The following is a 16,832-nucleotide window of genomic DNA, read 5'->3' as shown; positions in this document are numbered from 1 at the left end:
TGGGTCTTCCAATTCTTTGTTTAAAGCTCATGAGTTATCTTAATACTTTATAATAATATGATAGAATAATAAGAGTTTACTTAGCAGGTTTGCTTTTTGAATATATATATTGCTATTTGAATATATATATATATATATAGTGCTAAAACATGCACTTAGAAAATTTAGCCTTTCACAAATAAAAAATCTATTCCAGGAAAACATAAAATCTGGAAAAAAATAAAATTTATAGATTAAAGTTTAATTTATTATAAATAAAAGTCTTCCAGTTTAATAAAATCTAATTTGTATCTTCTATAATACAATGTAATTCATTATGTTTTAACACTATCATTAAAATTGGGGTAGACTGAGAGGTTATATAATAGTATGGCATAATAGAATCAACAAATACATTCAATTAAAAAAGCAACATTTTAAATAAAGTTTTGCTGATCAGGAAAAAAGAACAGATATCACTTATGCCCTTCCCTCCCTGCACTTGCCATCCAATCTCTTCTAGAAAAATACATGCAACTCTTGGGAGACTGGTGCCTAGCTATAGTGGGTAAAGTACTAGGGAGAAAACCAGGAGCAAGATTAGAATGCACATTTGGGGGTGGCTGGGTGGCTCAGTAGGTTAAGCTTCCGGCTTCAGCTCAGGTTATGATCTCATGGTTCATGAGTTCGAGCCCCTCATCGGGCTCTCTGTTGTCAGCATGGAGCCATCCTCGAATCCTCTGTCCGTGCAACCCCCTCTCTGCCCCTCTCCCACTTGCTCTCCCTCTCTTTTGCTCTCTCTCGAAAATGAATAAACATTAAAAAATTAGGAATGCATATTTGTCAAGTGCTAGGTTCTGGGGTAGATGCAGCATCAGGAAAGCCACTTCACCTCTTTGGTATTCTATTTTATAATTTATAAAATGAAACAACTGTATGGGGATAATCTCTTTTTTTTTTTTTTTCCACTTCCCAAGTAACGTGTTCTGGAGGAGGTGAACGTGTTAGATAAGCTCTTTAGCTTAGTTCATGTTTTTATGTTGATAAAAACTAGTCCTACCTGGGTCCGCATAATTAATCTTCCCACTTTTATGGTATAATTTAAGGTTTAAAAAATAACTTGATGATGCCTCAGAACAGGTGGGATTATCCTTCAGAGTCTAGGCTGTTCTCGTGTTTAATATGAGTTATGATTATCCCTCAAGAGGGCAATAAAACTCTGTGGTTAAAAGGATTCATTAAAAACAACCAAAACTTCAAACAGCTTTCCCAAATATGCTTGCCAAAGAGGCTAAGCAGCCTGCTACCGCCATAGCTGGCACTGGGTTCTCCGTGGATCTAGGTGAGCTGGCCTGAGGCGTGCTGGCCCCGGGCTGGGAAGGATGCCAGTGAAACTCCAGGTGTATCAGCAGCACTGATGATTCAGGTGAAGATCATGTCTAGATAAATCAGCCTTTAAGCAGGGGTTTAGAATGGAGCACTTCAGCCGGAGGTGGAGAGATTCTGATGAAACCAAAAACAAGCACTTGCTAGAATCCTGCTTAAGAGAATTCCTTACACATTTGGTCTCATGTAGGGCTGAGTTGCGGTGTTATAATGGGCAAGCCCCACTGGAAACTTTCACTGTTAAGTGAAAGTGTGAACTGCAGGGAAATCAACTCTCAGTGACTGATTTATAAAAATATATCATCTGAAGTTAAAGTACGTCCTCTGTGGTTACTGTTTTGAAAAAATAAAGCTTCTACTTGGTTATTCATTTAGCTGGTTTTGAACATAAAAGAGTAATGCCAGTGTTTATGTATTCCCTTTCTACTTAGGAAATGGTCCTCCCAAAAGCACATTTTATATCTCTGGACTCCAGCCTGCTTAAAGTGTTATGTTAGGTTCACAGTCTCCATTTGAGTCAGATCTCACGACCAACAATAGCCTGTTTTTTACTGTGCTTATCTCAGTGCCTTGAACACAGAATGTGCTGGTGGGGGGGGAGGATCTTTGAAAAAAAATGAATGCATTATTAATAAGTGGTTGAATTCAAATAAAAACTTATGGTCCTTTTTAGGATGAGATCTAATAATATAATCTTGCCCTCATTCTTTCATTGGTTTGTCTTTTGTTATAGAAATTTCAAAAGTTGACATGATCATCAAAATTATAGATGCAATCCACCTACGTTTTTCAGCCAGATCAAATATTTGGTAACAAGTAAAATCAATAAAGTCGGTAGTTTCCCCAATTATTTAACCAAATTGACTAGTCATTTATTTTTTATTAAGACTTTTCCCTACAATGAAATTACAATGTATCTATTGTATTATTATTTATGCCTAATTTGCACCTGAGGAGTTTTTTTCTTTCAAAATCTGGGAAAACTATACAATGTGGGTCAGAAGTACGTAGGGTTTTTTTTTTTTCAATTTCATTTTTCGTTTTCATTCTCATTAGTGCCTGATGGAAGTTGTACTGAGATACAGGCCTCAGAACTGGAGTCCAGACACCCAGAAGGTTGGTGGTTTCCACTGCCACAGATTTGGTGGTACATCCCCGTGTCTGCCAAAGAAATATAAAAAATTTGGCATCGTTAAGTCACAAAGTGCAGGATATAACAGGGATGTAATGAGAGAGGAAGACAAGGAAGAGATTGTGAAATGCCTTGTCTGCTTTATTAGGAGCTTGGACTAAATTTTGGAGATAATGAGAAAGCATTAAAGAATTGAAGCTGACCCAGAACTGATTGTAGAAAAATCATTGTGATAACTGTATACAGAGAGGGGAAGAGTCACAGCTGATGAGATAATCTACTTGCTTTAAGTTCGGTGGAGAGCTTCCTGCAACGAATTCTGTGTTCCCTTTTTCTGTTGCCATGTTGTTAACCGTCACTGAACATCTTATTTAAAAGACAAAAGATACTTTCATTTTACCGATTTCTATAAAATTTCTCACTTACTGGAATTTTGTGAACTACTGAAAAGTATTTATGGAGCAAAATACTTATTAATATTTCTTTGAAAAACGTTTGCTAAACTTCTTTTGAGTAATTTACTTATCCCAAATATGACGCAATATAATTTAGCAGTGGCTGGTGTGTGTGCCTACAAATGTATTTTTCTTTTACTCATCAAGATCCTTTTGTAAAAAATCGGGCTATCGCATGGAAACATATTTTTCAAATGACTTAGAATCAGTGGTATGAAGTAATATGCTAGGTTCCATGACAAGATTGAACAGAGTATGCCATTTCCTTCTCATACTTGAGGGTACTTCCTTACGCTGAGGTGACCTGGGTGGAGTAGGGAGGGGGGTCCAGGATGTCCTGCTGATGTTTTTGTATCTAAATGTTTGCTGTAATATTGGATTTCACATTCTTCACTCCACCCTACTGCCTGTAAGCTACTATATCAATTCAATGGCAGTTTAATGACTCTCCCTATTAAGAAATTTTCCTCATTCCCTGCTGACGCCCTTCTGTTACCACCTCAGAGTCATCATCCCCATTCACCAGTTGCTTGATACATGCAGTAAATGTCATGAACATGTTATCAATCCACTGGTGAGACATTTTCCCGCCTTCTCTCTGCCTTCAAACGTATAAGGACTGAGCAAAAACTAGCAACTGTCTAATGCCAGCTAAAGTCAACAGCTGTGTATAAGGCAAATTGTACAAAATCTGACAAATAGAAAATTCAGCTGAAGCCACAAATCAAATATGACCAGAGTGCCAAGCGGAAAATCAGCAGTGATCACTAAGTGAATGACTAAGGTTGTTCAAAGGATAATCATATATGAGTTTTCAACATTTATCCATTTCACAGTTGTCTTTTTTTTTGTTTTTTGTTTTTTTGTTTTTTGTTTTGCTGTTATTTTTTCTTTTAACAGATGACACACAATGTTATATCAAACAGATACTCACACATCCACATTTGGAACTGAATCCTGAATTTAACCCGAAGATCAAAGATTATTACTCTGAAGTTCCATTTGACATGGTAACAGTGACAATTGGAGCAGAGACTTCTAATTGTCAGTGCAAGGTGTACCTGCACGATCGGGCAGGAACAAGGTACGGTGGGATGTTGACCAGGGCTGAGTGGAGACATAATAATGGGAAGCAGATATTTGAAGCATCCTTTGAAGATTTAGAAAATCTGAAGCGTAAGATCAGTTGGAGAGATCACCAGGGTGTGAAATCCTTTACCTTTCAGGTGTCATGTGGTTAAAAAGAACACATCAGTGCTCTACTGATCTTTTAGCAATATTTGTACCTAATCTTTGTAACAATGTTGAGCAAGGGAGGATCTTGTTATGTGAAATATTAAAGAGACTCATCAAGGGTAGCTTCCTTCTACCCTAACCCAACTCTTCAAGATTTTGAATATTCAGGGATTGAATAAACATTTTCATGACAATTTATGAACATGCTAACACTAACTTTCCCAGTCTCATGGAATTTTTTTCTATTGACCCTTTTGAGAATCACCGACTCTTTTGTTTACAATTTTGAACAGCAGGTAGAACTTTGTTACATGCCATGTCCAAGGCAAGGAAGATACTCATGTTCCCGTGCTGTAGGGAAAGAAATACACTTGGCATCCTGGGAGCTAAGAGAGTCCAGTAGCAAGAAAAGAGGATTCAAGTCAGACCAACCTGGGTTCCAGCCCTGACCCTACCATGGGACTTTGGGCATAGAGTTGTTTTGAGTATTAAATCAGAAAATGTATGACCCTGAGAAGTGGTTAATAAATATGAGTTTCCTTCTCTGTAGTTGACAGAGGACCTGAATTGCTCTACAAGATAACTGTTGGCATACCAAAGTACTATGAAACATAATGAAAACTTTTTCATATTTTAAGTTTCTTATGAAGTTGTATAGACCTTATCTACTTTCGTATGCAAACTAGGCATGTAATGAATATTGATATATAAATCCATTTGGGCTGAATAAATGTTACTCTCTCTCTCTCTCTGTCTCTCTCCAGCTTTGCCAACTACCCTCTGGGCTTGGGAATGAACAAAATCTCAATGTTTGTGGCAGATGAGTCTCCAGCACAGGGTGAGACCCTGATCACGTACAAGCTCACCATCTACAGAGAAGATCGTCCAAGTCTGCCCTTGTTTGAGGACTTCTCAGCATGCGGGTTTGTGCAGGTAAGTGAATTCTACATTTGCACTTGGGTTGAATTGGGAGTGATCTGTTAACCCAGGTGCAAAATGCCAAGTGAAAATTGTTAGGAAAAAATGTATGCTTTTCAAATCCAAACTGGTCTCATTTTAAAAGAGAAAGGGCCCCAGCCAGGTATTTAAGATACCTTGCTGCCAGTGGTTTTCTTTCTAGTGTGGTGGCTCCTCCCTACACGTACTGTGTTCAGTGGACTCGTTGTGGTTAATATTGAAAAAAAATGTCTGAGTGCTCACACTTAGTTATAAAATTGCTTTTACATTTCCATTTTAAATTGTGCTGTGTTTCTTGGATTTGTACCTGAACCTACTCTGAAATTTTAAACTAGATTCAGTGGAGTTTATTTTAAAGAATTAGAGGAAAATTTGTGAAGCTATTTTATGGAAGGGATACCAGATGAATGAAATTAAGTTTGCTTGAGTATATATATTTTTCCTGCACGTCCTCCATCTTAATCATTCCTAAAGGCCGTAGTTTCTCTTGTGAGCAGCACATACCGTTATGTAGCCCTGTTGATGTTGGAAGGTGACTTCTATCCAGAGACTTTATCTATTTTGGTGGTTCTTTCCTCTGTGTCTTCATTTTGTTAGGATTCTAGGTATAACCTACCACATTTCCTCGCATCATATACCCTCACTGGAGATCCTTCCGGAGAAGTAGTAATTGATACTCTTATCAGATCTCCTAATTCACTTAGAAAGTATAATTGCAAATATGTCGTGTCTCAATGACTGACAGTCTGTTGGGTCCACTGAAGCACAGAGGATTAACAAAGGAGAGAAGTAGCTGACTGAGACTCAGTGAGTAAGATGAGTACCATGTTGCCTTAAATGTAGAGGCCAGATAAGTGTTCTCTCCCCCTCTACCCATTCTTTGTCAGAGTGTATTTTATGCTTCCGCTCATCTGGCCTGCCCACTCGTCCCCAAACATGCTTCCAAATCTAGATGGTGGTCACATATATAACCAAGTGGTACATAAATAAATAAAAAATCTAACTATGAACTTAAGATCGGTGCAATTTGTTGTATATAAAGTATATCTAAATGTATCTTGCTATATATAAATTACGTATGCTGAATGTAAGTTATACTTCTAAGAGTGAAGCATTAGTGGGGAAGTATGTATTATCTTCCAAGACATGCATCTCTTTTCAAATATTATATTCATCAAAAATAAGTTAATTACCATGCAGCTTCCTTAGACAATGGATTATATTAGGAATTTGTTACTATGATAGGAAGAAAAATATTAGAAAATTCTTGTGGGATGTATCCTACAGATGATTGCAGAAAAGTATTTTAGTCATTTATAAGAATCCTTTCCAGAAGGTTTTAATTTAAAGTTTATGTGTGGTCCCATAGCAGTACTATATTTTATAACATGGAAAACTGTCTAATAAGCACTAGTATTTTTTTAGCCTTCCTTTTACAAACTGTCAAACGACTAAAGAGATAATGAATGAATAATAAGGATTGATTTAGACATTTATTGAGGCATGTGTGGCCTCAGGAACTTGGAGAAGTCAATGGCAGAGGTAAGATTTTCTCACCCTAGGCTCCAGTGATAGTTCTAATCCAGAGACCTTTCCCTTATTTCTACTTTATGCTTAATCTCATTAGAGTCTTGAGCTTTCACTGCAAAATGACACCATAATGATGTTCAGAATACAAAGAGTAAGGGATACAGTTTCTGAACTCCTATTAATTCTCAGCTATTCCAGAGCTTCCAAATTAATAAACACATATACATTATGAGACTCATGAACTTTTGTTATTCTAAATTGTTCTTTTTCTTTTTTATCAAGAACCATAGTGCCTTCTCTATATTCTCATGATGAAGTCTAGAGTCCAAACTATTGCATATTAAATGGTAGACCATTGTGTTTGAATCCCTAAAGCTTACAGGTACCAAAAGAAAGGAAATGAGCTAAACTTCAATTATATTTTGTTGGTTAAGGGGAAAAATTACATTTCTTCTTTATATTTCAAATTAGATTTTGTCCTAATGGGTGCCATTATTAGATTTTAAACAAGCATAAGAGGTGATCTACCTTAAAATATCCAAAAAAGAGTATCCAGTTTGTGGTTAATCAAGCCTCCTAATTTCTCCTTCTAACACTCTCTCACCTTCTGGATATTGACTATTCATTTTAGCTTTTCACCAAAAGACTAACAGTGAGGAGAAGGCAAATAGAAGGCATACTAGTCAATTAAAAAAATCAATCACTTTGACATTTTGGTGAATAATAAGATAATTTATTTAATTTGTTAATAGACATTTTAAATCATTTATATGATCAAGTACTGTTAAATACCTGCTTGGCCATAATTAACTGCTTGAGTTTAGTGTCTATTTCTAATTATATTGCCAGTTGGAATTTGTATATGGTTGCCATAGAGGCAACTCATAGTTTAGTTATTACCAGTGAAGGAGAAAGGGCTAATTTACATAACTGATGGAAAACAACTAGATTTGGTCTGAAGTTTTTCAACCTTGCCAATATTGTGGCCAGGTAATGTTTCATTTTGGGGAGCTATCTTGAGCACGGTAGAATGTTTAGCAGCATCCCTGGCCTCTATCCATTACATTTCGGAAGCATACCCTCTCTAAGCTGTGACAACCAAAAATGTCTCCAGACATTGCCAAATGTCCCCTAGGGGACAAAATTGACCCCAGTTGAGAACCACTGATATATACCAATAACAGGCCTACTTTTCTACTTTCCACTTATAAATCTAGTAAATCTGTAGTGGATTTACTCCAAGTATGAATAGGTTAGAGGTAATCCTTCAACGTTGAATGTTGAAGACTCACTCTTATCTTTTTTCATCCTTGTATTTTTAATTATTTCTGTAGTCGGTAATACTGTGACAGCTCTTTATTCTTCTCATTAATTTGCCATCTTTCCTGCCTAATGTAATTATAATCAGAAATATGCATTCAATTATAGAAAACATGATTCTTAATGAAACATAAAAAAGTCATATAACATACCTAGACTGTTATTTCATTTTGATTTACCCATAAATAGCATAATGTTTTGCTGTTAGGAAGAAGGATTTAGAAAGTAATAAACTGTTATTATGGCTGGAATATGTCATGCTTTGGAATTAATAAAATATATTTATGTTCTAAGGAAATTAAAACACATATGGGGAAATATTTCTTTTAATATCTCTTTCCAAATCAAAAATTTTTGACATGGATAACAATACAGCATCCACAGAAATTGATTTGTATAAATGATCTATGGGCTCATACACATTTTGCCCCCAAAGTGTTGTGCCAGAATAGAGCCATAAATAAAATCTACAGAAAGGCCATAGAGCAGAAGTGTAGGAGACTACATTTCAAGGATCCATTTGTTAGAAACAGCTTTCATTTTAAAATAAATTACAATTAATAAAGGGAAAATACCAACGAAAGAAAAAATTTCAGCTTTTGAAAAAGATTTGTCCAGTATTTAGCTATAGATTTAAAACTGACATTTGCTGCCTTATTGAAAAAATTAATTAGTGATCTATATGCTGAACTATTAAATGATGTGTAAATGACTCCAGTTACAGCATTTGGAAATACTTTATAATTTTCCCATCTATATTTGCACTTATTCTCGACACAAAGGTTACAAAACAGCTCATGCAATAATTGTCTAATATTTTAGCAAATACCCATAATAAAAGAATAGAAGAGCATTTATCAGTGACTACTTAAAATGCCTTTGTTCATTTCCAAAGTTGTAATACCTATTAAATACTCATTTTAGTGATTTTTAGTTACCTTGCCTACCCCAGGACACCAGAAAAAAGTGATTCAGTTTTCCAACAATAGAGCCTGTGTTGTAGTAAAAGACTCCCAACTAGCAACTGTTTAATAATGTTTCTGCTATGCTCTTTGTTCTTACAAATATGTCATGTACTGTAGGAGATACAATAGCAGCAGAGGTAGGGACAATGCAATATTTATAGAACTTTTATTATATGCCAGACACGATGCTAAGCACTTTACCTTTTTATGTTATTTAATGTTTTCCACAACCTTAAATGCAGGTGACAATTGCCCCATCCTTTGACAGATGGAGAACATAAGACTTTAAAACATACAGGGTACATGGGTGGCTCAGTTGGTTAAGCATCTAACTTCGGCTCAAGTCATGATCTCATGGCTTGTGAGTTCAAGCCCCACGTAGGGCTCTGTGCTGAAAGCCTGGAGCCTGCTTCAGACTCTCTCTCTCTCTCTCTCTCTCTCTCTCTCTCTCTCTCTGCCCCTCCCCCACTCATGCTCTGTCTCTCAAAAATAAACATTAAAAAAAAGTTTAAATAAATAAAACATATGTAATTAGTAGCAAAGGTGGTGTTTGAATACAGGTCTGACAGACTTCAAACTGATCCCCTTAATCATTACTCTGGAATGTAAAATCTGAAACTTTTATTATACTTATAATCTAATTAACCTCTTTAGGAAACTCATTCGGCCAGAATGTAACCTGTTAAAATTTAGTTAGCTAAAATTTGTTTTCATGGTCATGTACAATGATAATTTTTATGATGTTCTAGAATCACTGCAAAATTCTGAGGTCTTCATAATCTCTACTTTGATGAGAAATGTTATGGAATCAGAATCTTCCCTTCCATAGAGTATCTATTGGAAACATTTTAGAGCTAACACCTAATACTTTACCAGACACCATATATATCCTAGTATCAGTATCAGTCTGTCTTTATTGGTCCCAGTATTTAAATCAGGTCTAATATTTTACATATTGGAATGAGTCAGACTCCTATTATTTCTACTAATTGCTAAAATGCTTTCCAATTCATAGGCTTGATTACACATTAAAGCAGTTAACAGTTAATCATTTTTACTATTTGACACAACTCACTACTTTATTGTTTCTATTTAAAACATCCACAATACATTTTTGCAGCACTTAAAAAGCCCTTTGTCCACATAAACTTTATCCTAGTGAGAAGAATGTATTGTGGAGCTGACAATTTGACAATACTTCAATGATACATTCACCAGTGTGAAAGGACCTTACTTTCATACTCTTACTTACACAAACCTCACACAAACAGATAAGATTCTATAAGTGATTTTTATTATCTACCTCACCCCACTCCTTCTAAGAGAAAAATTAAGTCTTAGGCTATTTTATATTTTTATATTCATTTATAAAGTTATGTATTTATTTATATTTATATTAATTTATATATTTATGTTTAATTTTAAGGGTTTTCTATTTTGGTGATATGTCTCAAAGGTATTAAGAACAGGCCCTTCAAGGGTCAGTTTCCACCTTCAGTGATTTGTCATGATAGCTCTCTGCCTTATTTAATGAGTGAAAATTAATAGGTTCCTGAATCCGTGAATAAATACTACATTTAGTACTCACACATGTAGAAGAGAATGTCTTAATCGTAAATGTCAGAGTTTTCTCTTGTGCTATGAACAGGATGAAAGTCCCTTTTGTCCGTCAAAAGTATTTTATAGAGCAAATTTTGCATCTTAGCAAATTATGTCAGGCCATTTTCCTAACCTAGTGGTTAAAAGCCATAGGGGCACCTGGCTGGCTCAGTCAGTAGAGCATGTGACTCTTGATCTCAGGGTCATGAGTTCAAGCCCTGTGCTGAGCATGGAGCCTACTTTAAAAAAATCATAAGTTATAAGCCATGGACTCCAAGGCTTATGACCATAATTGCTATCAGGGAAGCCTGGGTTTCAGTCCCACCTCTGCTTCTAACTAGCCTAATTTGCTGTATCTCCTAATGCAAAGCATATAAGCTCTCTAAACCTCAGTGTCCTTATTTTTAAGAATAAAACTAGTAACGGAACCTATCTTATAGAATAGTTCAAAGTATTCAACTAGATGACAAATGCAAAGTTTTATCACAAGCCTCGTACATGATTAAGTACTCAGTCAGCATTGAATTAGCATCTTCATCATGATCGTGACTAGCATCATCATCATCATGAAAACTCTTTTTGTTCAGAAGCACCTCTAGGACTTACCTGCAGTTATATAGAGAAGGAGAAGAAGAAGAAAGAGAATAGCGAAAGAAGTAGAAGCCAATAATAGCAAGGATGCTGGAATTTGAAAGGAATCAGGACAGGAAGAACTGTTTGGGAAGTAGAAAGGACAGTGAGTTACCTGGGCTGATCCACACAGTTGTATTCCAGACGTTCATGAGTCCTAGGCACCTTTGCCTTCATGGACCCCTTCTTTCATGAAAAAAATACTTAAAATTATATTTTTCAACTGTGTTGGTATACTCACATGAATACATACATACACACTTTGAAGAGTTGTTTTTTCTTCTAATTAGACAGGATATTAAAATATTTTCTTGGGCTCCTAAAATTAGTACTATGTGCTGTAGGCATGGTTCCCATTATGCATAATAGAGAAGTTGGCCCCACTTTCCTTCTTCACTCTAAAAGATGTATAGCAGAGGCATCCGTAGCATTATCAATGACCCGGGCTGTAGGCATTCTTTCAAGTTAAATGCTCTTGACTTAAACTTAGCCCTTTGCAGGTGTTTTAGGTTCTGTGCAGGGACTGAGAACACCTTTACCAGGATTCTTCAAGAGCCTATGTAGCAGCAAGGGGAGTGAAATGTTATTTCTATGAGCCGTTCGCACACACCCAGACATTTTTACTGCAGTAGCCCCCTCAGTGGCCAGTAAGCATTCACATACATCCTAGGCTTGGGAGTTTTTATTTAGCATTCAGCTTTTTTATTTTTTTTTATTTTTATTTTATTATTTTTTTTTATTTTTGGGACAGAGAGAGACAGAGCATGAACGGGGGAGGGGCAGAGAGAGAGGGAGACACAGAATCGGAAACAGGCTCCAGGCTCCGAGCCATCAGCCCAGAGCCTGACGCGGGGCTCGAACTCACGGACCGTGAGATCGTGACCTGGCTGAAGTCGGATGCTTAACCGACTGCGCCACCCAGGCGCCCCAGCATTCAGCTTTTTTAAAAAGCAAGTGAAGATGGAAAGGGCTGTGTTCTTTAGTTCATGATCTGTTTGAGTGCTTGTATAAATTATCTTTCTGAGTTGGTGAAAAAGAGCTATGTTAAACACTCACCTCATGAGTTAATATAACTTATGGTCAGATAAATTACCACTGAAATAAAAACTTTTGCTCAGCACATCTGTTCTCCATGTTTCATTCTCCAAGTCACATCTGCTTCCTTTGCAAGAAGAAACAAACTTCTACTATCATTAGTGCAGCCGCACCAATACAGTGTGGAAGAGAATGAGTTCTTCTTGGCTTCAGCATCCAGAAGTTTCTCTGAGTACAATCTTCTGTATATGTACACTCATTTTTGTTTGAAGTTAACGAATTAGTCTTCTGATTTCAAAACTTCACAGGGAAACAGAAAAGAACGCTGGCAGGTCTTTAAATAAAATATTCTGTTAGAGTAACCAGATTTCAAATGTGACATTTGAAACTTTGAAGGAAGCTGTGGCTAAAAACGAAGCAGATAAATGGGGTTTCTTTTTTGATAACTCCGAATCCTAATACCCACTTCTTTGTGGGCTTTCATTGCTCCAAAGGGCCCCTTGAGCTTTTATCTGTTTCTCCATTTCTTCCCCATTTCTGAAGTCCAAACTAACTCTAGCAAAGGTACACAGCAAGATAGTGAGGATGGTGGCAAGAGAGGGGAGAGAGCTTGGGTCCTGGATTAGGCATTTAATAGGTTCTTCTGTCCCTACCAAACCAAGCCTGGAATATGACTTACATTAAAAAAAAAAAAAATTGGCCCCATCAAACAACAGAGTTTGGCTACGTATAAGACAACTTAAGGGCACCAGGGTGGCTCAGTCGGCTAAGCGTCTGACTCTTGATTTCGGCTCGGGTCATGATCTCAGGGTCGTCGTGGGATGGGGCCCGTGTTGGGCTCCACTCTGGGCATGGATCCTGCTTGAGATTCTCTTTCTCCCTCTTCTTCTCTCAGAAAGCGGTTATAAGTTGTAGGTAATGGTGGTCCTGGAAACATGGGGAAAACTAATAATATGTCACTTGGACTCTTTATACTGTCCTAATTAGTCAAAGCCATTGATGTGCTTTCTCTCATCAAGCTATAACAAATTGTTTTTTGTTCAAAGAAAGGTTGGCCCAAAGGCTTAATTAGGTAATGCAAACAAAATTTCTACATGCGTCTGACCAACTGTAACATTTCCTTCAGTAGGTATGTGTTGTAGGAACAAGAATGAGGGATGGGGTATTCCTTGCAGACAGTTTCACCGATTGCAGAACTACAAGTTAGTTTGACATATGTTCCCTGAAGGCAGAATTAGGACACTCTACAGCCTGACATATTTAACTTCTTTGGAAAATGATGCTAATTTGTCTTTTTTTTTTCCTTTTTCATCCACATCCTTTTTTTAGGCAGGACTAATGAGTTTAAAACATTGAACATGACCTCATTCTTCAAAGCAGACCAGGTCTCTCCACCCCAGTGGCCCCCCATCTCTTTAGGATCTCATTCTTCAGCAATGTGGGGCAGACTTTCACTGACATTCCTGGGTTTTTACCTCGTCTAACCACCCCCTCCCCTGACCCAAATGCTTGAGAATGATTTTTCCAGACCTCATAGGTTATTTTAAAGTTAAATTACTGATAAAGTTAAAGGACCCAGATTTCAAAGGTTTAAGAAACACCAAGGAAGGGAAAATTTTTCTTTGAAGTGGAGTAACTTCTCTTAAATACTTTGATCAAAATATTATTTGTGCTGTCTGAATTTGATTCACAGCTCACCACTTACGTGTTGGAGAACTTAGACCAGTTTCTCATCTGTCAGGTAGGGATATAATACTACTGATCCCATAGAGTGGTTTTAAGGAAAAACTGAGTTAATATAATTAGAATTTGGAATAATGCTGGTGCTACAGACAGAGCTCAATATACAAGTTTGCCAAACATAAATAGACAAATAAAATGTCTTCAGGTTGGTATAAGAGGAAAGTTTAAAATAGGCTTTTTAAAAAACTGAATTGGAGATTTTTAAATTCCTTATATTTAAGTTTAGATTTAATAAGATATAAAAACATGAAGGGCTTTGCAGAGCAACCACCTGTGCTAAATTATACAATAAATTTTATGGTAAATGTAATAAAATGAAACTTCCAGAATTCAATGTAAAATTTGTCCTGAACGTGTTTTAAAATTGATAGTTGCACAACTAATTTTGTATGCCATCATATTGGCAGTCTCATAGACCGAGAACTAGAGAGTTACTTCACAAAAAGAGGAGAAGTATTTCTTTGCCAAATGCTGGGACATCCTTCACAGATATTATCTGGCGGATTACTTTAAAGGTGAGAAGATCAGTGTTCCTGCGCCATTTTTATGATGAGCAGCCAAGGACAAAGATGTAGGATACCTAAATGTCATCAGACGGAAGGTATAACTCTGATGTGATTTAATTTTTTAGTGTGTATAATTTTTTTAAAAAGCACTGTCACTTTTGAAAGCCATCACTTCCAATGACAATAAATGTATTCACACCTGATAATAATCTAAATGAGAAAATATGCCCCATCATGTAAATTCACATCATAATTTCAACCCAAACTGCGAAACTCTCCCCGACTTGTTTAAAATCAGAGTTTGCTCCAAATGCTAATACATCTTCACAGATGAGAGATTTGTCACTTTTGAGATTTAAAATGCGTAGTATCTAACATTTTTTTAGGCCTCACTGTGTGCCAGGTCCTATTCTAATTGCTTTACATTCGTTAGCTCTGTTCTCAGCACAATGTAAAACACTGACAAGACAGATACTTTGATAATGCCCGATGATTTCACAGATGGAGAAATGCCCACAGGCACAATTACAAGTAGCAGAGCCCGTTTTGGAACCCAGGCAGCCTGGTCCCAGAGCTTTGCAACCTACGAGCAATGGGTTTTGCTACTCATAAGCTCTGCTGTTAGCCGCTATATTCCAGTCCAAAACTAGATTGCTGAAATAAGTATATGGTTTCCAAAAGACTTTGGCCTCAAAAGTTAATTTGTAGGTTATTGTTTAGAACTTGTCATTTTTTTTTCTTTAGAAGCATATTTACAAGTGAGGCTAGGTTACAGGGGACCTCCAAAAATTCTCCTAATGTATGATATTTAATACAGCGAGAAGGGTCCTGAGGAAAGGGACAATTATGCTGGATTTTGTGTGGATGAAGGGCTCCATGGCCCAGGCCATTAATGGGGAAGATTCTAGTAGAGGAGAATATGAGTAGCTGGTCTGTCTCTAGCGGAAGGATGGACCAATAGCTCTGTGGGCAGCAGGTATATTCATTTTAAGGTTATTCGTGAATCTTGCATTTCAGTGTTGCGCTAAACTTCAGAGTTGGGGAGATCTTAAATATCCAACCCCTCATCCTGCATAAGAATAAACTTAAGGGGCGCCTGGGTGGCTTGCTCGGTTAAGCGTCCGACTTCAGCTCAGGTCACGATCTTGCAGTCGGTGGGTTCGAGCCCCGCGTCGGGCTCTGTGCTGACAGCTCAGAGCCTGGAGCCTGTTTCAGATTCTGTGTCTCCCTCTCTCTGTGACCCTCCCCCGTTCATGCTCTGTCTCTCTCTGTCTCAAAAATAAATAAACGTTAAAAAAAAATTTTTTTTAATTAAAAAAAAAAAGAATAAACTTCAATAACTTGCCAACATCCATCCTTAATAATTTACCAAGTTTCATTGCCAGTGAGTGGCAGAGTAGGGATGAAAACCTATGGGCTGGTTATCAAACCTTCTGGCAGTTAGTCGTTGTACCTCATGTAAAAGAATTATTGGAATCCAGACCTAGACATGTTTCCTGAGTTGTTGAGCCAGCTCCATATCCTTAAGTCTCCAATGCAAAATTTCTCTTTCTACATGTATTAAATGAACCATCAATTGCAAATTTGCTGACCACTCTGCTTGACTAAAGAGATCTCTATTTCTTCTTCAGAATATGTAGTCAGTTATTCCATACCCCTATTTGTTAAGTCTTAGTAGCATCCTCTTCATGTAACAAACTATAAAAACTGTAAGTAAAAAAGTTTTTATTAAAAAAGACATTATATTTAGAGGTAGTTATAAATTGTCATTTAAAAAACAATCCTTTTTGAGTGATGTCTCCAAAGATGGGACTTACTTTGGTAATCTGCAGATCTTCAATAGCCAATCAACATATACATTTGTCTACGTCAGTGCTGGCACTGAATGAAAAAAATGATTCATGCAAAGCCCCCAAAATAGCATGCACTGCCTAGGACTCTCTGGCATCCTCTTTCCCATGCTAAGTCCATCTGTGATCACGCTAACCCCTCGGCCTGGCCCACAGCCCTCCTTGCCAACTGGCCACATGCTGCTGATGAACAGCCTCTCACCCCTTTCATAACCAGAGCACAAATATTAGATGAATTTCCTTTGAACCTGGCTTCCTCTTGGCTCTTAATATAGTCTGGCTCTTTACAAGAAACACTCTGGGTTCTGGGAGCCACAGATTCCCTTACTAATCACTATTTTTTTTCTGGATAAGCAAATACCAAAAGAATTCTTACACATCTCCAAGGTATTTGATACGTGTATCATGATTGGAAACGGTGTCCCATTTCTTAAACATTTAATTAGAATCTGTCACTGCAATATGTGCAATATTAGCTATCTAGCCCTTAGAAGGAGTACTAAGGTTTC

At 37.0% G+C, this 16,832-nt stretch overlaps 1 protein-coding gene across 6 annotated transcripts in view; it reads left to right on the top strand.

Moving 5' to 3' along the window:
• Window positions 1-16,832, top strand: part of CPED1 (cadherin like and PC-esterase domain containing 1) — a 270,661-nt gene that overhangs the window by 138,335 nt on the left and 115,494 nt on the right. For 3 of the 6 annotated variants that reach the window (XM_058724477.1, XM_058724479.1, XM_058724474.1), the window contains 4 exons: window positions 2,422-2,481; window positions 3,853-4,036; window positions 4,953-5,121; window positions 13,918-13,965. In XM_058724477.1, the coding sequence (XP_058580460.1) occupies window positions 2,422-2,481; window positions 3,853-4,036; window positions 4,953-5,121; window positions 13,918-13,965 (461 nt within the window). The remainder of the gene's footprint in view (window positions 1-2,421; window positions 2,482-3,852; window positions 4,037-4,952; window positions 5,122-13,917; window positions 13,966-16,832) is intronic. The other 3 variants (XM_058724475.1, XM_058724476.1, XM_058724478.1) reach the window with 3 other exon arrangements.

This window comes from Neofelis nebulosa, chromosome 4 (assembly GCF_028018385.1).
Source record: "Neofelis nebulosa isolate mNeoNeb1 chromosome 4, mNeoNeb1.pri, whole genome shotgun sequence".
NCBI classification, from domain to species: Eukaryota; Metazoa; Chordata; class Mammalia; order Carnivora; family Felidae; genus Neofelis; species Neofelis nebulosa.
Note: the sequence above shows the minus strand (reverse complement) of the source record. Positions and strands in the feature narration are given on the sequence as shown.